Here is a 27,369-nt window from a genome sequence, read left to right on the forward strand (position 1 = left end):
TCGTAAAGTTTCCAAGCCATGTTTGAAACTCCCTTACCACCTCGGAAGAGCGCCTTTCCCACGCCTCCGAGCACCCAGAACAGGCCTGTTGCCTACTCGGCAGAAACAGGACTGCCTGACATGGGGCTGAATCAGTTCACGGAGGACAGCTTCGATGCGTCTGAGCTGAGCGTCGACCAGAGCCTGCTGACTGACGATTCTCCAGTTTCTCGCAAGCGGCAGCTCGAGGCACCCCAAAGTGACCAGCCAAGCAAGATACGAGCTGGCAGCGACAAAGAGCAGGAAAAATGGCCCCAGGATGTCGAGGAGGCCTTTGAGCAGGCGCTGCGGATCATCCCCAAACACGGGCTACACAAAATCAAAATCAACGGCCGCGCTTGTGGACGCAACGAGCTGATTTCGGACTACATCTACGCCAAAACAGGTAAGGTCCGGTCGCGCAAGCAGGTCTCCTCGCATATCCAGGTGGTGAAGAATATAAAGAAACGGCCCGAGCTTACCAAGTTAATTTTGGACGGGCCTCCCTGCGACGAGGAGACCAAACGGCTATTTGACCAGGAATTCAGCCGGATCTCGATGGCCAAAATGGCCGCTGCCGACAAAAGCCCCGGGGCCTCGAAGGTGCAGACCATCAGGTATCCGCTCACTCCAATCCACCCGAACAGCAACGGAGTGCGCCAGCAGCTAAGCCTGGCAGACCTGTTCCGAATTGACCTCACTCTCAAGAAGTTCATCATGAACTACGTGGACTTTGAAGAGCCAGAGAACTCCCACATGTTCACCTCTCTGCCCGAAGACTACTACCAGCCACCGCTGCGAATCCGCACCAACGCCGACCTCAGCCACCGGTTCCCGCAGCTTTTTGACCTCATAGATCAGATCAAGGCGCAGACGCCCTGGTCGCCGTCCATGCAAATGCATTCCACGCTGCCGCCCGTGCCACTGCTGCATGGCATGGTGAAAATCGTTGCCCCGGACGAAAACCATAACACCAACTCGGGCCACTTTAATGTCAACTCCAGCCTCCAGCTGCACTCCATTCCGGCCACGGACCGCAAGTACGCGTGTCTGACGTTGATATACTCCTATGGACGTACGATCGTGACTACCTTGGAAAAGCTGGAGACAAAAGTGGTGCGCAAACAGGGCTCGCACAAAGACGTAGCACTGGAGATTCGGCTTGGCACAAACTACTGGGCTGACTTCTTTGCCGGCATCCGCAGGCTCATGGGTGCACCAGAGACCAAAGACATTCGCAAAGACCTGCTCACGCGCGCGATAAAGGGCATCACCATGAAACAGGTGATTGTCAACGTGAACGACGAAAACGAGCTGGTAGCAGAGACAAAACCGCGCATTTCCCTGGATCATGTCCGCAAAGACAACGTGCGGGCCATCATTCTATGGGAGTTCCTCAAAGTGGACGACCAAAACGAGGCCAAAACAACCATACGGAGACTCCATCTGCCATTGCGAGAGCCTGCACAGCCGGTGCAGCTTCCAGAGCCAGAGCCAGAACCATCTCTTCATAACGACATCAACTTTTCCAATGCATTGCCTGACTTCCATGAAGCAGATCCATTCCTCTCGCTCAACACTCTCAACAATAACGACGCACAACTCGACGAAAATTACTCCTACTTGTGGTGACCGTGAGTGCTCAACATAGCTCCTATTTTCAGAGTTATCGTCTATGAAATTCCTTTTGAAGCTACTGAAGTAGTTGTTCACGAAGCCCTCAAAGAGAATACCGCCATGTTCACCCTGCGGCTATCTGTGGTAACGAGGAACAGGTTGCGGATGGAATTGCCAGGTGGCTGGCCGAAATTCAAAACCCATCAAAGAAGCCAGATCTTCTGCACCATCGAGGTTTCTGACGACTACCACGGCTACCAGCTGATCAGGCAAAGAGTCGAGGAATTGCTGCCAAAGGCCGTCAAGATCGGCTGAATTGAGATCTTCCCCGTTCACTCGCCAGGATCCCACTACAACATCCCCCATAGCACCTGGAATGCGCTTCAGGAGTTTGTAGCCAGCGGAGAAGTCAAGCATATCACTGTCTGCACTCTCGGAGTAAAACACCCAAGGAAGCTTCTGGCGTACCCAGACCTCAAGATTAAGCCCGCGATCAACCAAATGGAACTCAATCCATGGCTTCTACGCCCCTGACTGGTCAATTTCTGCAAGAAGAGCAATTCTGGTGTCGAAGATTACTCTCCTTTGGCCAGGGGATACAAACGTGACAATCCCTACCAGTTGGCTGTTGCTCGGAGACGCAAGAAAAGTCCGACCGAGATTCTAATTGCGTGGTGCCTGCACAAACGTAACGTCCTACTGCCAAAGGCAGCACAGATTTCTAGACTGGAGCCCAATCTTGAGGTCTTCGACATCAAACTGGCTACGGGACCTTGAACGGCTCGGAAAACCTGGCGAGCACTCAAATACAGACCGAGACCCTGCGGTATAACCGCTAGACAACGAGAAATAGCTGCAGCATAAGCATACGTACTTTTATCTAACATTTTCTTCTTCCCAGCCATCAAAGTATAGATCCAGGAGACAGGAAGCACTCCATGCCTGGGTGGGGCTCGAATCGGCACAGAAATCTCCATTTTTCTGTGTCAACTCAGTCAGTCCTGCCCAGACACTCTCGTCGATCCATTTTTTGTGTCCCGAGAGTCTCTTGGATATCAACTGGTGCATGTAGTGAGTAGAACTACCGTTTTCAGAGCAAGATGGATGCTCAGAAAGGTACACATGCCGGAAAGCACGCATGAAATATCCCAGAATCCAGCACCACTCAGGACCCTGGTGGTAATTCCGTCCTTTGGCGGTTGCAAAGTCCATGGAATCCACGTTGTTCAGATAATAGGGCCGGTAGTTGTAGTCGCTTGGATCCAAGGTTGCTAGTCCAATAGGCCCTCTCAAAATACGATCGGCCATTTGGATAGCTTTCAAGGCACGCGAAGGAGTGAATAACTCTGGTGCAACAGCAATAGCAATAGGGAAGTTACCACGCAGCTGATAATCCTCGTATTCCTTTCCAGATCTGAAGAGGTCTTTGTAGATTCCGCGCCGGTTAACAATCTCGGGGTTGATCACAAATTGGCTATCCTCAGCAGGGTCCTCAGGGATGAAGTAACATCTCTCAAAATTGTCTTGCAGCAGCTGATTCCAGTGCTCAAAAGTAACCGTTTCTCCTGTTTGGGTTTCCAGTTCTTTGTAGTCAAATAAACCCTTCTTTTGTAACTCAATGGCAAAACGCAGTGCACTCTTCAGCAATGCATTGATCTCCACAGCAGCACCATCTCGAGGAGTTCCTGGATACCCTTTGTTGCCCGCAAGACTACTCTCACCCATTTTATCCATCCACGTACCACAGTTGAACTGATTGCCTCCGTGGATTAACCCGGTTTCCCAGTCAACATGGATTTCAACATTGAAACCTTCGTCTTTCATTTGTGAGTCTATCTGAGGGCCAGCATTGGCCTCTCTGAACTTGATTCCGCGTGCATGGCGACTGAATATCTCGTACATTATTTCTCTGATAGAGCTTTCATAACTAAAGGCCAATGGGTCGTCAACAGGAATATATTTATCGTCCAAGGGGAACCGTCTTTTCACCTTACAATCAAGGATATCACTCCCGTTTGGAGCCCATTTGATGTAGTTCTGAATAGATTCCAAAAACCACCATGCCGCATCCCGAGCATTGTACCGTGGCTCTTTGCCCGAACCAAGCAGGTTTGGTATCAGTCCGTGTTTGAGTGTCTTTGCAAAGCACAGAATGTGGTCTTTGGCCTCCTCAAACCGGCCTGTAACAATCAGCAATCCGCGCAGAGCAATAAAGATATCTCTACCCCAGCATCTCATATAGTCGTAACTGAAATGTGGGAGCCCAGCAGCCATAGACGGAATAACTGTAAGGGGGTGAATGGAGGCACTCCGCATATATGCAATCATTTGAACAGAGACCATGGCCAGACTTTGAACAAACCGAGTGCTTCTTTGGATTCTCGGAGTCATCAGTTTCAACGCTTGGAATCTCAGTGCTTCGTAGGCAATTCCAACCACCAAGGCAAAATAACGAGGGACAAGAAAGTACGGCACTTTCTTGACGGCATACAGACGCGATTCAAGCCAGACCTTGAACTCTGAAACCGCTGGTCCGTAGCTCTCATACTTGGTCAGTCGAGAAGGAATGTAATCCAATGCCCAGGTACCAGACCGAAGATGGTCTGCCAAAGGATGAGCCAGATCATTGTTTCGTATGACATGTTTCAGTACTGATATCCAGCCCTGGATTCCAGCATAAACAAGATGGCCATATCCAGGAACATCGTAATTACCTTCTCTTCCAGCACTGGCATCACGTTCTTCGGATTCGCAGCGATACAAGATGGCATTGATATCCAACAGTGTCAAGTTTTTCGCGGCTTCTAGAGCACCAGACCGAACAAACCGATCGAGCTGATAATCGCAACCAGGTATTGTTGTACTCAACACTGCGATAGACCCTTGCGGGAAATTTGATGGTAATTTGATAAGGCTATCCTGACCCCGTGTCTCCACTTCTATAGGGCCTATCTCTTGAAGCCTAACAGGAACAGACTTCATGTAGCCCTTTTCATAGACTGGATCTTTGCCAGTACGCATCAAAGTGTAGGCAAATAGATGCTCGACCTTTGTTCCACTAAGGACGATAGGTGCCAACGACTGATCGCTATCTTGGTAAAATTTAGTTCTGGCAATCAAAAAGTAGCCTCTGCCAGTTTTTGCGTTTGTTCTGTGAACAGTGATGAACTGATCCTCATGGTGCACGTGCATTTCGTTGCTTTCCAAATCCTCAACGCTTTGATTAGCAAGCTCCAATCTGATCTTGTTGAGTTTCGTCTTCACATCACCGATTCCAGACCCATACGTGTATAGTCTGTCTTCTTTGACAACATCTAGCAACTTTGGATAACACTCATCGTAGCCAAAGGTTGTACCCACTGCGCAGGAGCAAAAAGAGACCAGGGCAGCGTTTGGAAGCGTATCTTCAACTGTGCGTTTTTCGTTTGGTGTCTCATTGTCATGAGTGCAATCCATGAACAAGGCGTGAGGAGCATTCGATACAACAGATTCAGGAATGGGAATCTCACTTTTTCTCGCAAAACTCTCACTCAGTCTAGTGTCGTACTCCTCTTTATTCACAGGGTAGGCCAGCTCGTCCAATGGAAGCCACTTAAATGAGCCAATTGGAGGACCCCCATGCCGATGCACAAGCCGCGAAAGCTCTCCAACCGAGTACGCCTGCATTGCCTCTCGAATCAAAGACGAGATACCAAGACGCTCAACAAAAATAATGTCCAGCTCCTCAGATCCTGTGAACAGTTCTGCCACCACATACAGATTCGGATTCACCTCACGAGCGGCATCTAGCAGAGCTTCTGCAACATGCAATGGAGTCGAGTGACAGTTATCTATTCTGAATCCGTGGAAAAGAGAGGCAGACAGTCTGGAGTACTCAAGCATTCTGGACCAAAGAGCAGGCGACTCTTCAGGCCCGCTTCCGTACCGCAGCTTGACACAGTCACCCCAAACAATAACCTCTCGACGCAGATAGCATTTAGACTCGTTAGACGCAAAGTCCACAAGCGGGTTACCTCCCCAAATCCATCCGTTATTGGCTAGACTCCATTCTCTTCCACTGGAATCGGTGAATCTTGTAAAGTAAGGCTCTGTCAATGGGTTTTCCTCCGTAACCTCTCCAAGCTTCGGGCCGTGATCTTCAAGCCGCATGTACTTGATTCTGTTGTATAGCTGTTCCAGTATTTCACCATTGTCTTCATCATATTGCTTGTACAAAGGAAGGTTGATCTCATCAAGAATCTTCTTGGCATATCCTTTAACCTCAGGATAAGATAGATCCCCATAAAGATAATGCAAAACGGAAGCAAACTTTTGTATATCGAGGCGGTTGCCAAACCTAGGACCTAGTCCAAAAGGTTTTACACAGGCTTTCGAGGCAACAAAACGAGCCAGGTCGGGAAGACTGGCATCTTTGGAAATGTCAAAAGAGCAGTTTTCAGCAGAAACATCCCATTGAGACTCCAACTCGAGTAGGTGCTCAGAAACGTCTACCACGTAAAATTCCCATAGCTTGAGCTCACCTAACACGTGGATCTTTATTCCGTCCATAACCTTGAGCAAATCCTCAATGTTCCGGATGTTGGTGGGGTACCCATGACGTTCCATCATTTTGCTGAACTCCAGCAGCAACCCATCCAATTCAATGGCAGGAATCAAGTGCGGAGCGGTCTCCTGGTTGTATCCAACATCTGGATTTTCTCTAATCCAGGAGCTGTTGTTGGCTGTGTGATTGAAGACGACATCTGTCATCGACAAAATGCCGTGTTCCTTTTCGAGCCGGTAAACCATGTTCTTCACGTCTGTTTGGCCATTAGCAAACGCCGTGCGGTCAAATTCAAGCTGGTCGTAAATGGAGTACGGCGAATTCGACTCACCGCGGGTTTGAAGCGGCGTGAAATGGATCATGTTGTATCCCTTGCGAGAAATCTCTGCGAACACCGCATCCCAGTCCAGGTGATTTGCACCCATCCATTTGGAAACCACAGATTGCATGCTAATGGCATTGAGGGGCAAATACTGTCCCTGAACAAAGAGCGAAGGCGGCACCACAAAGTAAAATTTGCGAGTCGTCACAAACTCCTCCTCATCGCCCTCCTTTAAAGTATGGTATCCTGTATAGTAGCAGTAGGAGCCCGGACGGTAGATCGGCACGTCAACGGTGATGTCCTTGTATAGACTGGATGCAATTGGGTGCTTATTGTACCTGTCTCTTCTGTAGGGTTCGCTTTCAGCTTTGGGCACATCTGTCCAGATGGTGCCCTTGTTTGTGATTTGGGAACCTGCTACGATGTAGAATCTCAGCGTGAAAAGAGGACTTTCCTGTCTGGAACAAGTAGGGAACGTCAGCACTCCACGGCTATTCTCGAACACCGGCTCACCCGTGTCATTAATTCGCAAAAGAACTATCCGGGTCATAATGTTGCTGCTTTATTTAATCGCTGCGGTATAAATAAATTAATTGTCCGGATGGGTCGTTCCACCGCGAATTTACCCCAGATTATACACAAAAATAATTCTGCTGCGCAGCTTGAGAGCTATGCGGTCTCCCAGGACCCAGTCGAAATCCAGCTCTGAACGGTTGAAACTGAAAACGTCACCGTAGTTGACGAGCAGATCGTGCATACTTATACACTTTGTCGAAACGCACACAGAGGTGTTTTGCAACCCAAGCAAATCCATCGGCACTGACAGCCCCAATCTCTGCAGCAGCAGCAGGTAAAAATTGGGCACTTTCAGCGCAAAGTCGGTCCGCACCACTCTTGTGTCTAACGAGTCAGGACACCGAGTAGACAACTCCCAAATGCGGATCGTGTAGCTGTTGAAGTCGAAGCACGCGAGCTTCGAGCCATCCAACGAAAACTTGGGCTTGACGTACTTCTCGGACCAGCCTAGTTGGACTGCTAATTGGGTGTCCTTTGGTAGATCTGGCGCCTTCAGAGGCAACAGTTCCCAGCCTTTTGTTTCCCTAGCCATCAACACCCCACAGTAACCGAGCTGCAGCACGGAGTCATCCAGCATGACCGAGATCTTGCATTGAGATGTGGCGAGCTCCTCGGGCGATTTTTCCCCGAGGCCCTCGTAGTAAGATCCCAAGGACTCGTGGAAGTTGGTTGTGAGCAAATTTATGGTCGGAGAGCTCCCTGGACATGGCAAGTTGAGGAGCACGGAGTTGACCAAAATAAACAGATTTGTTGGCGAGAGAGGAGTGTTCACCAGTAGCTGATTGATATAGGTGAGTGGCGGAATCGAGGCCGTCATAAGAGTCGCCAAATTGAGCACGGAAAACTGTTCGTCTAGTGTGACAAATGCGTCGACGGCATCTAGATGATTATGCTGTATGAGATGGTAGAAAAGAGCGGGAATGTTGGCGAGGTTTTTCAAACGCAACCCCATTTTCCGCACCAACATCGACATAGAGGTCTCTGTACAAGTGCAAGATGCATACTTGTCTAATTTAGGACCAAACTCCGAGCCCAGATCAATCTCTGCGTGGCAGAAAAGAAGACCAAGAACGAGCACGGCGTAGACAGAGTAGTTTTCAGAGAAAGGAAAATATGTCTCGTCAAGATAATATCTCCATGTGCTGACCAGCTCATCATTGAAACGGCCAACCCCGGCAAGCAATTGGTCCAACAGAGAAAACGCTATTCTGTTTCCAGACACGCAGTAAAGACACAGTCGACTCAGCAGTGCAAAGCTGTAGTTCTCTACCGCATACGAAAGGAAAAGTTCTGCCAGACGGTCTGCGTCCACAGAGAGACAGAAAAACACCTCTACCGGAAAGTTGGCCAGAGGCAGCGAGCAATGATAAAAAGTGGTGTAGGCGGCTCGAATAACAAGGTAGTCGTCTCGGCTCTGCAACACATAACTATCAATACTCTCCACGGGAGAGACAGTTGGACTTTCCATTCTATCGGGCTTTGTGATCGTCTCCAATTGATAGTTTTCACCATTCACCATCATTAATTCTCCATTTTGCAGATAAATGACAAACCGGCCCTCAGCATCTACAGCGGACAATCGTTCACCGAGAACCGCCAAAGAGGACGATGAAACCTCGGACAGCTGCGCGTTCCGCACCTCGTAAACCGCCCACCCCCTTTCCTGGAGAACGGCCCATTTTCCAGGCCCGGCGGACGCAATATCGATAATGCGGCCGTGCTTCTGCACTCCAAACACCCCAATGCGAATCAACATCTTGCGGTCTGCTGGCAACATAGCTCTTGTCTGAAAATTATATCTAAAAACCTCGTATTGGCCTGAGGGTCCGATAACGTAGACATAAAACCGGCTCAATAACACCACACCCTTGGCCCAAAACGGAAGGTACAACGGCGAACTAGTAGTCAGCGTGTTGCAGTGGGTGACGACAGTAATTATGGAGCAACTTTGGACGACCATAACAACGCTCTGATCAATGTCCAAGAGCCAAAACCGGTCTCCCACGTATTCCAATATAGCTTCAGCAACAAGCTCTAGGGTGTTCTGGGAAAACACCACCACTTTTGGTCCGCAAAGGACATAGATATAGCCCTTGTGGGTGGTCAGCTGTGTAATCTCGGTTTTCATGTGAATTGCCCCTACAAGGCGCTCTTTGTAGGAGTATATCCAGTCCCCGTCCGCAAGAACAGAGACTCGCCCCAGTGGCTTGAAGTGTCCATGCCACACGCCAATTTCCGGCATTGTCGCAGTATCCACCTCAACGTTGCAATTCTCGGTCTCTTTATAGGGTCCAGCAACAGCCAGACTTATATTGATTGCCCTCATATCATCTTATTAAACTTATTTTTTTAAACCATATCTCTAAAAATTATTCCCTGCAATTTATAGTTTCCAGTGTAGCACACAAAAACGCAGCCAAGAATAAGCTGGTCCATAATTTGACACGCCGTCAGCAGCTTCGTGTCGCCGTTTACCACCTGTAGCAGGTCCAATTTTGTCACGAGATGCTCTAGAGTGTGGTATCCGGGCGGGGCCTGTGCAAACGTAACCAAGGTGTCAAAAGAGACCACTCCCTGTTCTTTCAAATATGTCAACTCCTTCCGCAGACTATAATTTGTAACGTAGCCATAGAGTTCGCCATTGCGGAGTACCGGATACCCGTTCATCTCCGGTGCTTTCTCGATATCTGCGAGGGTCAGTGCGCCGTCCTCAAAAACCTGTATGTCCTCCGTCGGCCTCATCACCGACGCACAGGTTTTCACCGCGTACTCAGGGTTCGAAAGATGGTCCCCAATATTGGGTGCCACATATGGTAGGTGGGAGATTCGAAGCCACATCTCGTAGATGCTCTGGTCCACAATCATGTCGTTCAAAAAGCGCGCACAGAAGACACCGAGCATGATGGGAATCATATACGTGACAGCTCCAGTGAGCTCAAACAAAATGACCACCATGGTGATGTTCATCTTAAAGACGGCTGCAGCAAACGAGCCGGCTCCAACCACGGCATACGAGGCCACAGAAATGCACTTCTTTTCGTTGAGACACTGAAGATGTAGCGCTGACGTAATCAGGTGGTTCTGGGCAACCTCGAGCAAGACCCCAACCAAACGCCCCACGGAGCCGCCAATCACCAGCGACGGCAGCAGAAGCCCACCCGGAACATTACAGCCATAGCTGTATGCGCTGAAAAGAAAGCTTTGCAGAATACCGGCAACGAGGGTCCCCGAAAGCTTCCAGGGAAAGCCAGAGTCTTTGGAGCACAGCAGGGCGTCTGAGTCGCGCGTGCAGCTGTTGAACAGCTGTTGAAGCATTTTGGGAAGCGAGAACATCGAGTAGCTGGACAGCTGGCCTACTATCGCGCCGGCTAGGGCAATGGAAACGACCTCAACAATCTTTAATTTATCATTGTCGAGTCGTTGCTGTCTGAAGGTTGCAAAATAGATATTCAGCTTGCAGAAGAAAATGCCGAGCGCGCCGCAAAGGAGTCCCAGAAACATGTACGGGAGCGTTTCGTAGCTGAGCCAGTTGTTTTTCAGCGACACTGTGAACATGTCGTCGATATGCATCTCCATGAAGGGGTGTAATTTCTGGAGCACGGTAACGCCGACCGTAGAACAGATAAATGCGTTCCACATAAGTTTATCGACGGGGAATGCGGAGTGGATCTGTTCGAGACCAAAGAGCACGCCGCCAATTGGCGCGTTGAATGCGAGACCAATTCCAATGGCGACTGCCGACGAGAGGTACTCTCGTTTCACCGCCTCGTTTTGAGTGAGCGGGAGCAGGTTGATGAAAAATTGCATCACCCCCATAGAAATGTGCACAAGAGGGCCATCAATACCGAGAAAAAGGCCGCTGGAGACCACAAGCACAAGACTCGCGACCTTGGACATGATCATGTTGATATTCAGAAAGTCTGGGATGTTGGTACCGGAAAGAATCGACTTTATTTCCGGAATGCCTCCGTGGGCAATGTAGTGATGTTTTGATGCCAGGAGAGCACCAAAGAGTGCTAAAACAAGCACAATCAGGATGTACACAATGAAGTCGTTTATGCGGCGCAGAACAGCGCTTTTGGTGAAGAAGAGAAAATACGTCGACCAATCGGCCAGGTCGCCGCATTCGTAGGCGGGAATCAGCACATTCTGCCTGCAGACGCCCGTTTTCAACCCATGCAGGTACATGGATATGTAGTCAATGGCGATTGTGAGCAAAGCGACAGCCACAGACGAGGATATGAGGAGAATCCAGTGCAGGTTGGAGTGGACGAGCTGGCGGAGAAAGGTAGTCTTTGGAGCCTCGTGCTTGCGTGACTCCGCCAGTTGTAAGTACTCTCTGTCCCAGTCAATAAGCTCAAGCGGCCCGTAGGGTCGAGATCTTGTTGGAGTGGTTTCCATATCCACCATGCGGTTGTACGACAGGATGCGAAGCGACATGCGAAAAAATTAAGATTTCAGAGTTGGGGATATAGATATTTTATAAGTTGGAACAGAGGAGCTTAGAAGTCTCCACACACCAAATAGGGCTCCATAGGGCTCAAAGACCTACATCTGGATTTTTGGCGTAGCGGGTATGCTCATCAACAGCCAAGAGCCAGCAATAGAGATGAAGTGGATACACGCACCGAGACATTTAATAAAGCTTCCAAATTCGGACAAATGATAACAAGGACAATAAAATTACTATTCAATTTTATTTTCCTATTTGCTATGTTGAGAAGTGCTAAATCGCTGCCTACTATCGGCGCTGTCTACCGCCAGACCATGCAGAAGGAGGTCACAAATGCCTCCAGAAGATTTGCTCATCAAAGACCAAAACCTGGTTTTTCCAAAGATGATCTGGCCATCCGTCCAAACGAGGTTTTGTCCCAGGTGTCTATAAGAAGCGTCCATCAGACGTCCAAGACTCAGCTGATCATGGACCTCGGATCCAACAGCAAGTACGCATCCATGAACCTTCAGGGCCTCAAAACTGAGTGCAAACGCAGAGGCCTCAAAGTGTCGGGACGCAAGATCGATCTCGTTCAAAGACTGATCCAAAATGACACATCCTCTGTTTCTTCTCCAGTTATGAGCAGAACCATCACGACGAAAGCCAAGACTGCCACACCAGCTAAAACAGCACAGAAGGCCACCAAGATCACTGCACGAGAGCTGAGCTCCACTGCCTCCAAGCAGGCCAAGGGCGACAGCTCGACGATCGATTTCTACAAGGTGCCTCAAAAAGCGTACCCTGTGCCAGACGGCAGACCACCAATGAAGGTGCCTTCGCTCTCGACCAAGGCGTCGCTCAAGGACCCAGCTCCTGACACGAAAAATTCTGCCGAGGCCGTTCTCCAGGCCGTCGACACGGCCCCAGTCAGCAAGAGCGGCCAGGTCCTGCAGACCACGGCAGAACAAATCCACGGAGCTGCAGAAAAAAACCGCAAGGACACCCTTTTCTTTGGAATTTTTGGGCTGCTGACACTGGGATGGTGGTCGCAGAAGAGCAAGGACGGTAGGCAGTAACCATGGAGGTTCTTATTTATCTACAATTTCATGTTTTTTATGTTCTCTTCTAATCGTGTAGATACAAACTGTCCACGCAGCCAAACCCAGCAGCAACCCCTCCCTCGTTGGACGTGCTAGTTTTGGACCGCAGCAGGTAGCCGGCATAGTCATTGTGGAGGATCGTGCCGTCTGTCTCGTTGAAGAGCAGCGTGCCAAACATCCCCAGCTCGCTCACAATACTCTCGTCGAGAACTTCGCCATTCCTCAGAATGTGGTTGTCGTGAACAGCAGGAACAATGAGCTCCATCAAAATGTACGCTCCCCATTCCTTCTCGTCCAAGCTGCGCAAAAAGCCAGGAATGTCCTGCTTGTAGATATTGTTTCCGCCGCCTTCTCTCTGGGGCTTCAACACAAACCGTTCCGAATGCTCGAACACAAGCTTTTTTGCAATCTGGCCCTGCTCGCTCGAATCCAGTGGGTAGATTCGCACGAACGTGGAGAGAAGTTCCTCGTCCAAAAATCCGTATTTCTGCAGCACCGCCCGGTCAGTCAGAAGTTGTTGCACTTTCTTGGCACCACTCAGTTGGACCAGCAAGGACGGGCACTTGACCGCTTTAGTTGTTTCAAGTAGCAGGCGTGCTTTCCAGGAATCTGGATGGTTGTACTCACTAGGAGCGTATGCTGAACGATAGTACACCACGGCCACCTCCTGTTCCTTGTAGAAAAGCTTACTGGAGGAGTCGACCTTCACTGAAGAAGTGACCTTGTCAAATTCGACTCGCTCCGATTTAACTCCTTTGGCAAACAAGCTGTATTCAATGGCGCGCTGGTCAAACACGTTTCTTTCTCCAGGCTGAACAACAAAGAGAACAATGGTGGACGCTGTTTTTTCGCTTGTTTCGTAGTATTTCACCGCTTCAAGAAGCCCCTTGGCAAGTCCATCCATAGACTGGCTGGTTGGCAAGTCAGCCTCTTGGTAGTACTGCGGTCTGCCGTAGAGACCCTGGGAGTTGAGAAAGCTATGTAGCTGGCCCACTTTCGGCGAAAGACCACCAAAGGAAACGCTAACTGTGTTGAACTCAACCTGTTTGATCGAGTTGGATACCGTATCCAACATGTAGTCCGACCTAAACAGCCCCAGCGACACCGGTTGTACAATCTTGGGCTCTGCCTCCAAGTATGTCTTGTGCAACATGCCTGTGAAATTGCGGTCGTATTTCGAGAGATCTGCAATCACTTGTTTGAGCCAGCTCTTGTCCACCACAACACGACTATACAATTCGTTGAATTTCGTCGAGATGGCAATTCCCTTTGAGAATTGGGCTCTGGGAAACGGCGTGGGATAAAGGGTAACCGGTGCCACCGACGGCTGGTAAGCCTTGAAGCCGGGTGGATAGATCACCAGGCCATTGGAAATGGCGTAGTGTGTGAGCTTCTCCACAAGGTCATCTAAGGCAGCCCCCGATAGATCTGGAAAAGAGAGAGCCATGGGTGTCTAAATTGATTTGTAATTTTAATATTTCGCAATAGTTTACCCGGCTAGTCAAAAATTTTAATCAAAACAAAACACTTCTCGTTCTTCACTCTTTGCCATGTCTGTTCATTTTGGCCAGGTGCTGGGATTTGGGGCTCCTGTCGACACGAAAAAGGAAACCAAGCTCGAGGTGACCGAGCTTCAGAAAAGAAGGGCTGCAAGATATACGAATGCCGCGTTATCCAATGGCACGTCTTCTGGCATCGGATCCTTGTTCCCGACCACAAGTCTCACGTCGTCGCTATCTGCAGGCTTCAACTCGTCACAGCTAATGAAATACCAGCCGTCCAGTGAAAAATCGCTTCCACTGCTGTCGTCTACCCCCCCATTGACTCTCGTGGATCAGTGCATACATAAAGCAATCGAGAAAGACAACACCACCCCGGCATTGAGCGAGGTTCTCACCAAGTACGCAATCGATAGCTACAACTATAAAGCCAATGGGTCGCTCGGGCCATTTTCGCGATTTGAAAAGTCAAACATTTACAACATCCCCGACCAGATCTTCCAAGAGTACAACAGCCTCGATTGCATAACCAACATGGGCATTTTGACAGAACTGCAAAGAGCCTGGTTGACGATCGATAACAAGCTGATTATATGGAACTACAGGGCAGGGTCGCATGATCCGGACTATTTTACAATTGACGAGTTGAAGAACACCATTCTCACAGTGAAACTGGTGAAGCCTAAACCAAAGGTTTTTGTGGACAGCGTCAACTATTTGCTGATTGTGGCCACTTCCATGGACATTCACATTTTGGCTGTGGAGTACACGCCATCCAGCTTGGTGATCTCGGACACCAAAATGAGTGTTCCTGCACACGGTCTGGTCGTGAACAAAATTGTTTCCTTTGATCAGACAAACGACATTTTCTTTACCGGAATCGGGGACGGCGAAAACGTGTGGCGGCTGACGTACTCCAATACGGATGAGTGGTTCCAGCGTAATTGTTACAAAGAGTGTCTCACCAAGTCGGGTCTCTCGTCTGTCGTGCCAAACTATAATGTTTTCCAAAAACTCCCGGGACTACGAGGCCAAGAAAATGACCCTAAAACAGAAACCATCATCCAGCTGGAGATTGACTCCACTAGAAGGATTCTGTATACACTATCTTCAAAGTCAACAATCAGGGCCTATAGACTTAAGATCACAGATGGAAAAGTCGAGCTAGGCGCTAGCGTCGTGAAAAGACCATACAACATCCTCAAAGACCTGGCGACTACCACATTCAATCTTCAGTCATCCTTGCTGAAGAAAGACGGGTTCAAAATTGTCAACATTTTCCCGATCACAAAAAACGAGAGCGACAATCTGTTTCTGGTCGCTGTAACGAACACAGGTTGCAGACTATATGTTAACGGAAGCACTATATACGAGAGACTGGCTTTTACGACCAGTTATGTGAAATTCCCCCCACCAGACTCCAGCTTCCATGAAAAGCTGGAATCACTGAAAGCTCAGCAGTTGCACGACCAGAGCTTTATGTCCAATGGAATCAAATCCGAAGGAGCGAAGTCGATCACCAAAAACCCGGTCTTGAGTGAAATAACTCCTCAGGATCTCAAGGCTGCGCAAGAAAACTCCAAACTCTTGAGCAACATCAAGGAGTCGCTTATAGTTTCGCCAGGTATATTTATCTGCCATAGTGAGGACCATCTTTACAGCTCTGTTCCAGACTATGGTGTTCTCAAACATTCATTGCAATATGTTGAAGACTTTGAGGAACTGGATAGAATCCAGTCTATTCATTCGATAGTACCTATTACTCCAAGCTTCCACGCCACAAACACTCCAAAAGGATACTGCAATCAATTTGCGTGTCAGTATTTGGCATCTCCATTAGAGGTTGCAGCTCTTACTTCCACCGGTATTCACGTCTACCGCTACAGAACCCCGGATATGATATTAGAAGATTCGCTCAATGACAGGACGTATAGCGAGTTTTCTGGGAAGTACGGTTCACGCGAGGCATGCTCCACTGCGTTGTACTTGGCATGTAAGTACCGACAGGGGGACAATTTGAGGAATATGGCTACCAAGTTCTACATTTCGGGTGGTAAAAATTCTAGCCTCAACAAAAATCTACCAGCTATCGTTGACAACGTGGAACTGAGCGATAGATTCTATGCCGTAATTCTTTTACTTTCAAGATTGGTGAGGGAATTCTGGGATAAAGAAATATTTCGGCTTGACCCCAACGTGAAATTCAATAGGAATGGCTATATTGATGAGGACTCGCTAAAGAAGCTGAACAATGAAAAGGTGCTACTCGCGGGACTCAGCATTACCAAAAATGAGCTTGAATACTTTTTGTGCTCGCTGATTATTATATTGAACTTTTTTGAAGAAAACAAGAAGACAATACCAGGACTGCTCGGACCTTTATATGAAACAGGGACAAATAGCAAAGAAACTGAACTTTGTTTGCAGGCCGAGAATATTGGATTCAATGCTATTCTCAAATTTCTTGGAAGTGTGAAAGAAGGTCTTTCATTTCTGGCGATCCTCTATGATGATGAAAACACTGGTAAGAACTTTGCAGATGTGATGAGCTATCTCACCCTCCAAAGTCAGGCTGATCTTAGCTGCTTGACTTTCTCTGAATTTTTCAGCTCTAAAGATCACACCACATCCAAACTGGTTAAGGAGATTCTTTTCTCGGTGATTAACAAGAGCATTGCTGCTGGTGACTCGGTCGAGCTTGTTGCTACTACCTTACAAGAGAAATGCGGCTCCTTCTGCTCAACCGGAGATGTTCTTATATTCAAAGCCATTGAGAGTTTGAAAAAGGCCAAAGATTTTGCATCTTCTAATGACAACGAGAACAAGATGAAACATTTAAAAGCTGCCACACAACTGTTGAGTCAAACAAGCGACGCTCTGACCTTCGAAACAATTAACGACCTGGTTGGTGTTATGCTTCAGCTGGATTACTACATTGGAGCAATCGAGCTGCTCCTCACAGTTGCTTCTGCCAGCGACCCAACGAATCTTGCACTCAAGTATAATCTCGATGGCCAGGTCTCAGTGATGGTGGATGATCCTAAGAAACTAGCTTTTGAAAAGAGGGTGAAGCTCTATGAGCTCATTTTTAAGATTCTGATCGATATTGATGAGAAGGCCATTGTTAGCTTGGAGAAGGCAGCCAATAACACCAGTTTCACGGACGCCAAGGCTCCAATTTCATATTTCGGGTCCGACGGACAGCTCATGACCCATTATTCGGAGCTGAGAGACCAAAGCTACGAGATCTGCCTGAAAAGCCAGGACAAATTGTTCCATTACGAGTTTTACAAGTGGTTGGTCAAGATCGGCGTTGGTGAACGCTTATTAGACCTGGAGACCTCATTCGTTCTAGACTTCCTAAAAGACTATTCTTCCAAAGATATGGAGATGGCCAAACTATTGTGGATTTACTACTCCCGAAGAGAAAACTACTTCCAGGCAGCCAAAGTTCTTTTTGATCTGTCCATCTCCAAGTTCGATATCGATCTGGCAAACAGGATCCAGTTCCTGTCGCGAGCCAATGGATTCTGCAATTGTGTGTGTCCACCAGACCTGAGACAAGAAATGACGTTCCTTTCTGTGACCATTGGTGATCTGCTTGCTGTGGCCAACTTGCAAGATGAGCTTCTCCTGACTATTCTGGACGACGAACGTGTTAGCGATTTGGCCAAGCAAGTGGCTGTCACAAAGCTGAACGGAAGGGTGCTGCCGATCAGTGACTTGTACAACAATTTCATCGACCCTCTCGGGTATTACACTTTGGCCCTGGTGACGTTCAAAATATCAGATCACCGAAACTCTGAGGATATTCTGTCGCAATGGGAAAATCTCTTGAATAAATGGTATTACAAAAATAAAGACTCTGGAGAGCCATTGTTTTCTGAGATCAACAACGAGTTCATTGCTGTGGGTTTGCGAGTTTCCGACACTGAGGTTCTATTCCCAATTGTGGAGTTGTTCCAACTGTTGGCAAAGTATTTTTACTCGTCGGATTACTGTCCCGAACAGCTCAGACCGCCTACAGGGGTTCTTATTGACGCTTTCATTCGCAGTGGAGTTTCTTATGGAAAACTGTACTACAGTCTCAGAGACCTGGTTGAGTCAACCACGTTCGAACTTTTCGATGGCTACTCCAGAGTGCTCAAACAGGAAATGTGCTATCTAATCAAGGCGTGGTTCAAGAACGATAAAAAATTGCGAGATGTTCTCTCTGCTGACTCTGTGAGAGACCTTTCTGACTACTCGGTTGAAACTGATCCTGTCTTCGCATACATCAAATCAACAGGCAACCCGTTGTGACATAGACTGTAAGCGTAATATATTGTTAATCTTCATCAGGTATTTCGATCACTTCCGGAACCGGCTTGTCGATCTCTACCAACTCGTCCTCGTTGGGCACCGCGTCTGGATCTACGGTGCATGTTTTCGCGTCCTTGGCTCTTCTTTCGGCAGCCTCTAGCATCAACTCGCGCATGCTCTTGTTCTGTTTTGGTTTATTAGAGCCCAGTTTTTCAACTTTTGCCACATATTTGACCTGTCCGAGCTTTTTCAGTCGCATTTCTCGGATCAGCCCGTTTTTGCGGCCCCCTAAGACCTGGCTCTCGGCGACATACCCTGTCTCCTTTAGGGCCCCGTTTCGCTTGATAGAGTGGTACTTCTCGCGCAGCTGGTCCAGTAGTCGGTAGAAATTGTTATCATGCGGGCCGTACCTGTTGTGGCTGAGTTCGTGCAACATCGTCTCAATCACGTCCTCCAGAGGAAGAAACCGGTCTCTGGCGTGCGGATACCGCAGACGGAGACATATTTTCGAGCCGGAGTTCACGTTCAGACCCAGAAGCTGGGGATTTGGGGGAAAAAACTCGCAAAGCGTGCCGACTTTGAATCCGAATGAGCGCATCACAGGAGCCACCTCTAATGCGACTTTTTGCAAGCGCTCGAGCGCATGATTGCTGTCTTTTTGGCGTGCGAGCGGCGCAATCTTGTCTATCACAGAGGTGACTGTCATAACATAAATAAAGAAAAATAGAAAATATGCAGGAAATAAACCAGATCTGACTAAAATTATTTTGCGTGGAAAATATATCTGCTATACACAATCTATCAAATGCCCCTGTTGAACTCGACGGTCTTGATCTCCTCGCCGTTTTTGTTTTTCAGGCCGTGGAACTTGTCCTCCAGCTGGCACACGCTGACCTCGCGACGCTGAGGGAAAACTGCGAGGGCAAAAGGGAGCACCAGGAACGAGGTGGCGGTGATGAGACCAATATTAGCTAGGTTCTGGATTGCTGGGCCCTTACCCTTCAGGATGGTTTTTTGCATGCGCACAAGCAACAAAGGAGGGATGACCATGATCGGCGTGGCGTTGATCACCCGCGACGCGGCGGTCTCGCCGACAGCCTGCACAGCCGCACGTTTAGACGTTCCCAGCTCGTTTCCGTCCCTGTCGAAGACAGAAATGCCCTTTTTGATCTCCTCACTTCTCATGAGGAACACGTTGACGATACCTGCAGAAACAACGGCAGCAAAAGGAACCAAACGGCCGAGAATGAGTCGAGTGTTGGCAGAAACGTTTTTCAGCCGGGGAACAATAGAATTCAGGCCCAGCGCTACACCACAGGATGCTCCGACCGCCAGGAAGTAGTTGGTGACTAGCTGTTTGGTGGTCAGAGGGTGCGACTTGTTGGCGTTTGCGGTGTTGATCGCCACGTTCAGCGACTGGTTTGCGATCTGCCAGAATAGCGTTCCTGCGTTGCCCAGACCCGGAGTAAGCATGCCCGCAGTGACCACCAGGTTCGACAAGACGCACGAGGACATTCTGAAAGGCAGGAGGACCGTTTCTCCGGTGTCCGGGTGGATGGAAGAGTCGAGGATCCGCTTTGCACGCCAGAGCTCTGGCGTCATTTGAGGAATGACTCCGTTTTTGTAGTCCCAGACGAGTCGTTTAGCCTCCTCAATATCTTTCGAGGTGTTGAGCAGCATAGTAGGATCTGAAATTCCAGCGCAGTGTTTGACTCGTCCCATGTATGTGGACAGATCATATTGCGATGCTGGCAAAGGCACCGGCCCAGGGATAGAGGACGCCATTGGTACTAAAATTTTTCAGTCTCGTCCTGATAGTGAATACGCCACATGTGGCTCGTCCCCCGCGAATGTTTACAAAACAAACAAAAAATTATTACTCAGATCCCAGATGCAGTACAGTCAGTCGGACGAGACTGTGAACGGACTGCCCACAGAGAACCCATGGATGCAGATAAACGGGGATGAGGACGAACTTGAGCGATCGTACCTGCCTCATAGAAGAGAGGCCAACAGCATCTACCACACGCCAGAGCACGGGTACGGGTCCCGGGACCGCCTTTACGGCAGTCCTTCTCCCCACAAACGCACATACTCGCCCTCGCCAGAACGTCTGTACTATTCTCCCTCACGCGGAGCAGAGTACCCACCACGAATCCCCAAACTTTCTCCCTTCGAGGAAAAAGTGGAATCCATATCGTCGCACAGCGACCGGAGAGACCTGTTTGTGACTCAGCCGCCACATACCGGCGCATACCATATGGATGATGATGTTGATTCTGATCACACATTTGTGCCGTTTCCGGTGTTGAACAATTCGTACTACCCGATAAATACTCCTAAAGATCACTTTGACCCGTTTGACTACCGGTACGAGGACGAAAGCCAGGAGGATTATGACGACGACACCAGCTCGGATGTGAGTGTAACCTCTGCCCGGCAGGTGAAGATGGTGAACGGGAATCTGGTTCTGGATTGTCCCGTGAGTGATGTGCTGCTCAACAAGTACACCACATCGCTCTCTGAAAAAGACCGAGAGTTCCTTTTTATGCGGTTCCAGGCGTGCACATGCCAGCCGGCGGACTTTGTCTTCCGCAACTTTTCGCTCCGTCAGCGATTCTACTCGCAGCCGCGATCAACAGAGCTGATGGTTGTGATTACCATGTACAATGAGAGCGACATTCTTCTGGCCCGGACGCTAAAAGGAGTATTCAAAAATATCCGACATCTCTATTCGCTCAAACACTCGTCCACATGGGGCCCGGACGCGTGGCAGAAAGTGGTAGTTTGTGTTGTGAGTGACGGAAGAACCAAAATACACCCCAAGGCCAAAGCGCTTTTGGGAGCTCTGGGTGTGTACCAAGAAGGGTTTGCGAAAAACAAAGTCAACGACGATAAGGTTGTAAGTCACATTTACGAGTACACCACAATGGTCGGAATCAGCAAGGTGGACGAGCACGAAATCAAACTGACCACAGAAAATCAAATTCCCATTCAGATGATCTTCTGTCTGAAGGAGACAAACCAGAAAAAAATAAACTCGCATGCATGGGCTCTGGAAGCTTTTGCGCCGGTGCTCAATCCGAACGTCGTTGTATTGCTGGATGTGGGGACCGAACCTGAGGGAAAAGCGCTCTATAAATTATGGAAAGCCTTCAAAGATCCCCGGGTGGCAGGGGCATGTGGAGAAATCAAGGCCAGTCTTGGAAAAAACAGCCGGCTGCTTCTCAATCCGCTAGTGGCAGCACAGAACTTTGAGTACAAGATCAGTAACATCTTGGACAAACCCATGGAATCTGTGTTTGGGTTTGTGACCGTGCTCCCTGGAGCGTTCAGTGCATACCGATACCAGGCACTCCTAGGTGCGCCGCTCCAAAAATATTTGAAGGGAGAAGACCTCAAAAGATCCAACAGCGGAGGTATATTCAACGCCAACATGTACCTCGCCGAGGACAGAATTCTCTGTTTTGAGCTGGTGGCTAAGCAGAATTGTGAGTGGCTGCTGAAGTATGTCAACACTGCGGCGGCATACACGGACGTTCCAGAAGAGTTGCACGATTTCATTTCTCAGCGAAGACGATGGTTGAATGGCTCATTTTTTGCAGCGATCTACTCTCTCTTTCATTTCTACAAAGTCTGGTCCACATCTCACTCTGTGAGTCGCAAGATCTTGTTGCACATCCAGTTTCTCTATCAGTTTATCAATCTTCTGGTGTCGTGGTTCTCGCTTGGATCTTACTTTCTGGTGTTTCGAATTCTGACCGTCTACCTTGCCGAGCCGGAGGCTGATTTTGCACCAGGAAACGTTCTGTCGGTGTTTTTTCTCTGGCTCTATTTGGCCTCCATCGTGACCACGTTTGTTCTTTCCTTCGGTAACAAACCGAAGGGGACAAAGAAGTTCTATCTGGTTATTGTGGCATTCTTCGCCATTCTAATGGTTTACATGATATTTGCTGCCATCTTTATGGCCGTGAAGAGTATTCAGGATATTATGAGCGAACACGCAGACGACTTCAGCATCAAGCTCATTTTCACAGAAACACGATTCCGTGATCTCATCGTGGCCACCACTTCGACCTACGCATTGTACTTCATTGGGTCTTTTATCTTTCTGGACCCGTACCACATGATCACCAGTTTTGTACAGTACCTGCTGCTGAGTCCTGCCTACATCAATGTGCTGAATATCTACGCCTTCTGCAATATCCACGACATCTCGTGGGGAACTAAAGGAGACGACTCCAAAAACGATTTGGGTGTGGCGAGAATTTCAAAGAATACACAGGATGGCGAGCTCGAAATTGTCATACCAACCACCAAGAGCCAAATCGATAATGCCTACAAGAGAATGATTAACGAGCTCACCACGAGAGTCTCAGAAAAAGAAGTCAAGGTCAACGAGGAAGAGGAGGACGCTTTCTATTTTGCCTTTATCCGTTCGATGACGGTGCTTGTCTGGATGATCACCAACTTCATAGTAATCGCACTGGTCACCGAAACTGGCGGTCTGTATCAATTCACCCAGGACAGCACAAGCTCGTCGAGCTATCTGCCAAGCACGCGCATATCTGTGTTTTTGACTGTTATTCTCTGGATCGTGGCATTCATGGCGCTTTTCCGTTTCGTTGGGTGCTGTGCCTACATGATAATGAAGCTCGTGGATTGGTTCAAGCTACGCAAATTTAGGAACGATTATCAGACCAAGGGAGCTGCGTTCTCTGTATAAATATATTATGTAAGCATAAAGCGAAAAAGCATTTATATTTGATATTTTTTTTCCAATTTTCTCATTATGAACAATCCTTTCTTGCCCCCTCCAAAGAAGTCCATGGCGGAGATGACTCAGGAAGAGCAGGCCGAAGAGGGCGCACGCCAGATCATGGAGTTTATCTCGTCGTGCCCCGGGAAGGCTGTGATGTCCGGAGTGTCGGGTTTCGTTCTGGGAGGTTTCTTCGGACTGTTCATGGCGTCCATGTCTTACGACGTGGCTCCCGGGATGGGGCCTGGTCCATCGCAACAGATTGCAGATCTGCCTTTCAAACAGCAGGTGAAAATCCAATTCACGGATATGGGACGGCGAACGTGGTCGTCGGCCAAGAACTTTGGATACATTGGACTGATTTTCTCGGGAGTCGAGTGTAGCATCGAATCCTTGCGCGCCAAAAACGATATATGGAATGGAACAATGGCAGGATGCATAACAGGTGGTGGGCTTGCCATCAAGAGCGGGCCTACTTCGACGCTGATTGGATGCGCTGGTTTCGCGGCCTTCAGTACTGCTATCGATTTGTATATGCGGAGCGAGAACGGCAAGCCTCCTGCTAATGACTATAACGAATGATGACTCTATGCCACAATAGATCTCGATCTTCCCTCTCTTTCCAGCGGCGGTAAGTTGTTGTTGACGATCTCTGCCTTCGGGTACGTTCCCATAAGGCCCTTTTTCTGCGCAAATTCGGACGATCTGGTGTATGTTGGGTCGCTCTGATAGTATTCATCTTTGATAGGGTGCAGGAGCACGGTCTGGCCCTTGACGGTTAGGATCGAATTTGACGGCACAGAGATCCAGTCGCCCCTTTCAAACGTGAGCGGTTCTGAAGCGATCATAATGATATCCTGGGAGCGGTCAAGACGTTCCATTTTGTATCTGGAAGGTTCGACCTCAATGAACCGGGAGCCGGTGGAGAAATACAGCGAAGCTGCCTCGTCTGTTTTCGAGCTCACGTACCGCGAAACACAGATTGATTCGCCGTCGGTGACGGCGAAGTTGAGAAGCGAGGGCTCGGCCGGCTGTGTTGGGTTTACTTGTTTGACCCAGTCCTTGATGAGCTGGATGGTTGTTTCGAGAGCCTGTCTGAGCGCATAATGTGGGATCTGCTTCTCCTCCTTGGGGTCGTATCCTAGCTTGTATAAACAGTCTAAGAACAATGCAAACGAGCATTCAGAGTCGGTAGAGCCCTGGATCGTGAGGAAAAATTCGTCCTCAATGTGCTGGATAAGCAGCCGCTTGATCTTCCCGAAACCAGAAATCCCGCCGTTGTGCATGAACATGAGCCGGTGGTATGTGAACGGATGGCAATTTGTTTCGCTCAGGACACCGTACGTGGACGCTCTCACGTGGGCAAAAATAAGCTTTGATTTCGTCTTCTCTGCCAATTTCTGCAGGTTCTGGTTGTTCCAAGCCGGTGTGATCGCCTTGTACACACACGGAGTACCCGAAACCGTCTTGTCTGAGTCCTCGTCTGGGGTATAGTATCCCACGCCAAAACCATCTCCGTTGACGGGCGTGTGGTCGATCCGGAGCCGGGAATCAAACGATTGGTTGATGATCGAATGGGCCGGTCTTGTAAGCAGACTGGCCAGCAACATAGGCTCCGTGCCCTTGTAAATTAGAAATCGGCACATTGAGAAATAATTAAAAAAAAAATATAGACGGATTTCAATTTTTAATTTTAAGATAGTCGCGACGATACGTATCTGAAAGCATGGCGGAGACAGGCGACGCCCAGAGCGACAATCCACGGCAGGCAATGGCGCAGCCGGCCGGCGTGTCGGCCTACAGGAGGCAGGCAGACTTGGACATTGCAGAGGCTCTGGACGACCCAGAAACAAAGCGAAACACGGAGCTCAATTCTCTCATGTACCACCTATCCCAGGGCCAAGTCGACGAGCTCGACGCGATGTCTTTGCGAACACAAACTCCGGAACGTGTGCTACGGTCGCCGTCGCTGTCCCGACAAAACTCCACTGATAGCTCGCTACCAACGACGCATTTGTCTATCGACGAGATCTCCGATATGCAGCCAAAAAGACCACCATTGAAAGGCACCGGGTCGTTCCATCGGGGAATCGCTTTTGAAAATATGGGTAATAGCCAGCTGAACTATGAAAAAATGCAATACATTCTCACGACGAAGCACAGAGACTTCCATTTCGACAGAGTCTCGCGGACGTTTATGTGTGGCTACGACGACAACGAGTGCTCACTACTGGCCTTGAAATGGACGATCGACGAAATGGTCAGTGACGGCGACACGCTTGTGTGTCTACGGGTGCTCTCGAAAGAAGATGCGGCGGGCGATTACCAGCGAGACTATAAAAAGGAAGGAGAAAAGATACTTGAAGAAATCGCGACGCTCAACTCCAAAGATAAGAAAATAAAAATTGTGCTCGAGCTCAAGGTCGGAAAAGTGCCCGAGATGATCACCAAGGCCATCAAGGAGTACGATCCGGTGATCCTGATAGTGGGCACGCACGGAACACAAAAAACAGGCTTTCGTGCAATCATCGGCTCCAAGTCGATGTCCAAATACTGCTTGCAATACGCCCAGGTACCTGTCGTGGTGGTCGGCCCGTTGTACCATATGCAAAAGCCCAAGCTGGATGTAAGCTCGGAAACGGCGTATGCGGACGCGCTGCGCAACTTCCAGCACGGCCTCGAGCTCTCAGAAAGCGACATCCGCAAACCACGATTCCAACGAAGTCTTAGATCTGAGTCCGTACTGTCCCCAGTGCAATCGAAATCAAGCTTTTCGCCTGCGCGATCCAACAGCCCTAATTTCTCCCCCTCCAGAGCGCTAAGCCCTTTTCGGCTATTCCGAAGAAATAGAGAATAATTTATTTATCCCTTGTATCCCAGACAATTGTAACGGGCCCGTCGTTGACGATGCCCACGTCCATCATGGCGCCAAATTGGCCGTCCTTCACCTTGTCCTCACCCATTTCTGCACGAAGCAGGCTCAAAAACATCTCGTACAGCTCCTGGGCCACATGGCCCTTCTGTGCACGGTGGAAATCAGGCTTGGCGCCCTTCTTGATGTTGCCGTAGAGCGTGAACTGTGACACTGACAAGATCTCTCCTTTGATGTCCACAACACTTTTCTGCCATGGCTTGCCGACCCACTCGGTTTTGGTGTTGGCGTCGACGCCCACGTCCTCGAAAAGCTTCAGCCGCAACACCTTATTGGCCAGTTTTTCAACGTCTTCCTTGCTATCGTCGGTCGAGATGCCAACCAATAGCATAAGCCCCTTGTTGATCTGCGAAATGACTTCCTTGTTGACCGTCACGGAGGCCTGCTTCACCCTCTGGATCACCACTTTCATGCTCTACTTTTCCACCTTGAAAAATTAAGTGAAAAATAAATATTTTGCCGCACCTGCTCACGGCCGAGCAGAATCGATGCCTGAATGTGTTTCGGCAATTTTCCATATGCGGTTCATACGCATGCCTCCAAACCCGTCAACTACGTAGAATGAGCGCGTCAGGTCGTCTTTCTCGCGAGCAATCATGTTCGAGAATCCAAAACGACTTTCTGGAGTATCTTTTGCCGCAATTTGCAGGTCATCAACCTTGACAAGCTCGTTGTACACTTTGAAGCCCGACCAGTTGAGTTTCTGAAACACAAGCGTCTCGTCGGTCACCAGGTTCTCCAAGGTCTGCTCCTTCGTGGTGTCGTAGAGTCTGTAGATGCGGAGCACGTACGGCGAGTACAAATATTGCACCACAGGGTACGGCATGAGCGAGGCCGCAGCAAATGCCTCGCACAGCTCTTGCAGAACGTACTCTGTCTGGAACATTAAGTACGAGAAACACAGCCCCATAAACCCAAATGCTAGGCTGAATCTCTTTGCTCCAGCAACAAAGCCTGCAAGCGGGTTTTCGTACATAGGTTCGTTCCCCAGACGGAATTTTGAAGGCAGCGTTTTATGGAAAAAAAGCGACTCTCTAGATCTGTACTTGATGGGGTTCCGTTGCTCCTTCTCGTTTGGGACCTTGTAACGCGGTGGGTCCTGACCCAGATTGAAGGTTTGGCGGCGCATAGCCGACGTGGACAGTCCACGCAGGGCCATTGAGAGTGGACTGGCCAGCAAGAGGGGACGACAGCGGTGCAAAAGAAGCATTGTGATGTGTCACAAGGATCTTTTGTGACCCTTTAAATAGTTTGTACCCCACTACG

At 49.0% G+C, this 27,369-nt stretch overlaps 15 protein-coding genes across 15 annotated transcripts; 6 read left to right on the forward strand and 9 right to left on the reverse strand.

The window, feature by feature from the left end:
* Positions 1-18: 18 nt before the first annotated feature.
* On the forward strand, positions 19-7,037 carry OGAPODRAFT_76905 (uncharacterized protein; the record flags this gene model as incomplete). Its single annotated transcript, XM_018356247.1, has 1 exon — positions 19-7,037. One exon carries the CDS (start codon positions 19-21, stop codon positions 1,648-1,650), a length of 1,632 nt encoding a protein of 543 aa, XP_018211006.1. The 3' UTR covers positions 1,651-7,037.
* Positions 54-7,050, reverse strand: OGAPODRAFT_88763 (uncharacterized protein; the record flags this gene model as incomplete). Its single annotated transcript, XM_018356914.1, has 1 exon — positions 54-7,050. The coding sequence occupies one exon, from the start codon at positions 7,048-7,050 to the stop codon at positions 2,512-2,514; it is 4,539 nt and encodes a 1,512-aa protein (XP_018211007.1). The 3' UTR covers positions 54-2,511.
* Positions 7,051-7,087: 37 nt separating this feature from the next.
* Positions 7,088-9,396, reverse strand: OGAPODRAFT_16696 (uncharacterized protein). The gene has a single exon (XM_018354605.1). It carries the CDS (start codon positions 9,316-9,318, stop codon positions 7,123-7,125), a length of 2,196 nt encoding a protein of 731 aa, XP_018211008.1. The 5' UTR covers positions 9,319-9,396; the 3' UTR covers positions 7,088-7,122.
* Positions 9,397-9,425: 29 nt separating this feature from the next.
* Positions 9,426-11,516, reverse strand: OGAPODRAFT_94472 (uncharacterized protein; the record flags this gene model as incomplete). Its single annotated transcript, XM_018357543.1, has 1 exon — positions 9,426-11,516. The coding sequence occupies one exon, from the start codon at positions 11,514-11,516 to the stop codon at positions 9,426-9,428; it is 2,091 nt and encodes a 696-aa protein (XP_018211009.1).
* On the forward strand, positions 9,452-19,084 carry OGAPODRAFT_76911 (uncharacterized protein). The gene is made up of 2 exons (XM_018356248.1): positions 9,452-10,851; positions 12,626-19,084. Exon 2 carries the CDS (start codon positions 14,162-14,164, stop codon positions 18,410-18,412), a length of 4,251 nt encoding a protein of 1,416 aa, XP_018211010.1. The 5' UTR covers positions 9,452-10,851; positions 12,626-14,161; the 3' UTR covers positions 18,413-19,084.
* OGAPODRAFT_94473 (uncharacterized protein) lies at positions 11,790-12,618 on the forward strand (the record flags this gene model as incomplete). Its single annotated transcript, XM_018357544.1, has 1 exon — positions 11,790-12,618. One exon carries the CDS (start codon positions 11,790-11,792, stop codon positions 12,585-12,587), a length of 798 nt encoding a protein of 265 aa, XP_018211011.1. The 3' UTR covers positions 12,588-12,618.
* On the reverse strand, positions 12,627-14,035 carry OGAPODRAFT_16697 (uncharacterized protein). Its single transcript, XM_018354606.1, has one exon. The coding sequence runs from the start codon at positions 13,762-13,764 to the stop codon at positions 12,637-12,639; it is 1,128 nt and encodes a 375-aa protein (XP_018211012.1). The 5' UTR covers positions 13,765-14,035; the 3' UTR covers positions 12,627-12,636.
* On the reverse strand, positions 18,531-19,100 carry OGAPODRAFT_39423 (uncharacterized protein; the record flags this gene model as incomplete). The annotated part of the gene is made up of 1 exon (XM_018355379.1): positions 18,531-19,100. A coding segment is annotated over one exon (570 nt), but the record flags the coding sequence as incomplete, so codon positions are not given.
* Positions 19,101-19,173: 73 nt separating this feature from the next.
* OGAPODRAFT_16699 (uncharacterized protein) lies at positions 19,174-20,181 on the reverse strand. The gene has a single exon (XM_018354607.1). It carries the CDS (start codon positions 20,132-20,134, stop codon positions 19,214-19,216), a length of 921 nt encoding a protein of 306 aa, XP_018211014.1. The 5' UTR covers positions 20,135-20,181; the 3' UTR covers positions 19,174-19,213.
* Positions 20,133-23,138, forward strand: OGAPODRAFT_82811 (uncharacterized protein; the record flags this gene model as incomplete). The annotated part of the gene is made up of 2 exons (XM_018356645.1): positions 20,133-20,597; positions 20,649-23,138. 2 exons carry the CDS (start codon positions 20,133-20,135, stop codon positions 23,136-23,138), a joined length of 2,955 nt encoding a protein of 984 aa, XP_018211015.1.
* A 66-nt stretch (positions 23,139-23,204) lies between these two features.
* On the forward strand, positions 23,205-24,812 carry OGAPODRAFT_101001 (uncharacterized protein; the record flags this gene model as incomplete). The annotated part of the gene is made up of 1 exon (XM_018353012.1): positions 23,205-24,812. The coding sequence occupies one exon, from the start codon at positions 23,205-23,207 to the stop codon at positions 23,751-23,753; it is 549 nt and encodes a 182-aa protein (XP_018211016.1). The 3' UTR covers positions 23,754-24,812.
* Positions 23,241-24,817, reverse strand: OGAPODRAFT_88781 (uncharacterized protein; the record flags this gene model as incomplete). The annotated part of the gene is made up of 1 exon (XM_018356915.1): positions 23,241-24,817. One exon carries the CDS (start codon positions 24,815-24,817, stop codon positions 23,759-23,761), a length of 1,059 nt encoding a protein of 352 aa, XP_018211017.1. The 3' UTR covers positions 23,241-23,758.
* An 80-nt stretch (positions 24,818-24,897) lies between these two features.
* On the forward strand, positions 24,898-25,993 carry OGAPODRAFT_76915 (uncharacterized protein; the record flags this gene model as incomplete). Its single annotated transcript, XM_018356249.1, has 2 exons — positions 24,898-25,814; positions 25,843-25,993. 2 exons carry the CDS (start codon positions 24,898-24,900, stop codon positions 25,991-25,993), a joined length of 1,068 nt encoding a protein of 355 aa, XP_018211018.1.
* On the reverse strand, positions 25,308-27,283 carry OGAPODRAFT_16700 (uncharacterized protein). The gene has a single exon (XM_018354608.1). It carries the CDS (start codon positions 27,260-27,262, stop codon positions 26,573-26,575), a length of 690 nt encoding a protein of 229 aa, XP_018211019.1. The 5' UTR covers positions 27,263-27,283; the 3' UTR covers positions 25,308-26,572.
* OGAPODRAFT_49387 (uncharacterized protein) lies at positions 26,030-26,515 on the reverse strand (the record flags this gene model as incomplete). The annotated part of the gene is made up of 1 exon (XM_018355625.1): positions 26,030-26,515. The coding sequence occupies one exon, from the start codon at positions 26,513-26,515 to the stop codon at positions 26,030-26,032; it is 486 nt and encodes a 161-aa protein (XP_018211020.1).
* Positions 27,284-27,369: the final 86 nt, after the last annotated feature.

Source organism: Ogataea polymorpha (assembly GCF_001664045.1).
Source record: "Ogataea polymorpha strain NCYC 495 leu1.1 chromosome Unknown OGAPOscaffold_4, whole genome shotgun sequence".
NCBI classification, from domain to species: Eukaryota; Fungi; Ascomycota; class Pichiomycetes; order Pichiales; family Pichiaceae; genus Ogataea; species Ogataea polymorpha.

Excerpts from the sequence above, each read along its gene's own strand:
- OGAPODRAFT_16697 (XM_018354606.1), bottom strand. The coding sequence starts at position 13,764 with ATGTTGCACAAGACATACTTGGAGGCAGAGCCCAAGATTGTACAACCG.
- OGAPODRAFT_16699 (XM_018354607.1), bottom strand. The coding sequence starts at position 20,134 with ATGGGACGAGTCAAACACTGCGCTGGAATTTCAGATCCTACTATGCTG.
- OGAPODRAFT_16696 (XM_018354605.1), bottom strand. The coding sequence starts at position 9,318 with ATGCCGGAAATTGGCGTGTGGCATGGACACTTCAAGCCACTGGGGCGA.
- OGAPODRAFT_76911 (XM_018356248.1), top strand. The coding sequence starts at position 14,162 with ATGTCTGTTCATTTTGGCCAGGTGCTGGGATTTGGGGCTCCTGTCGAC.
- OGAPODRAFT_16700 (XM_018354608.1), bottom strand. The coding sequence starts at position 27,262 with ATGGCCCTGCGTGGACTGTCCACGTCGGCTATGCGCCGCCAAACCTTC.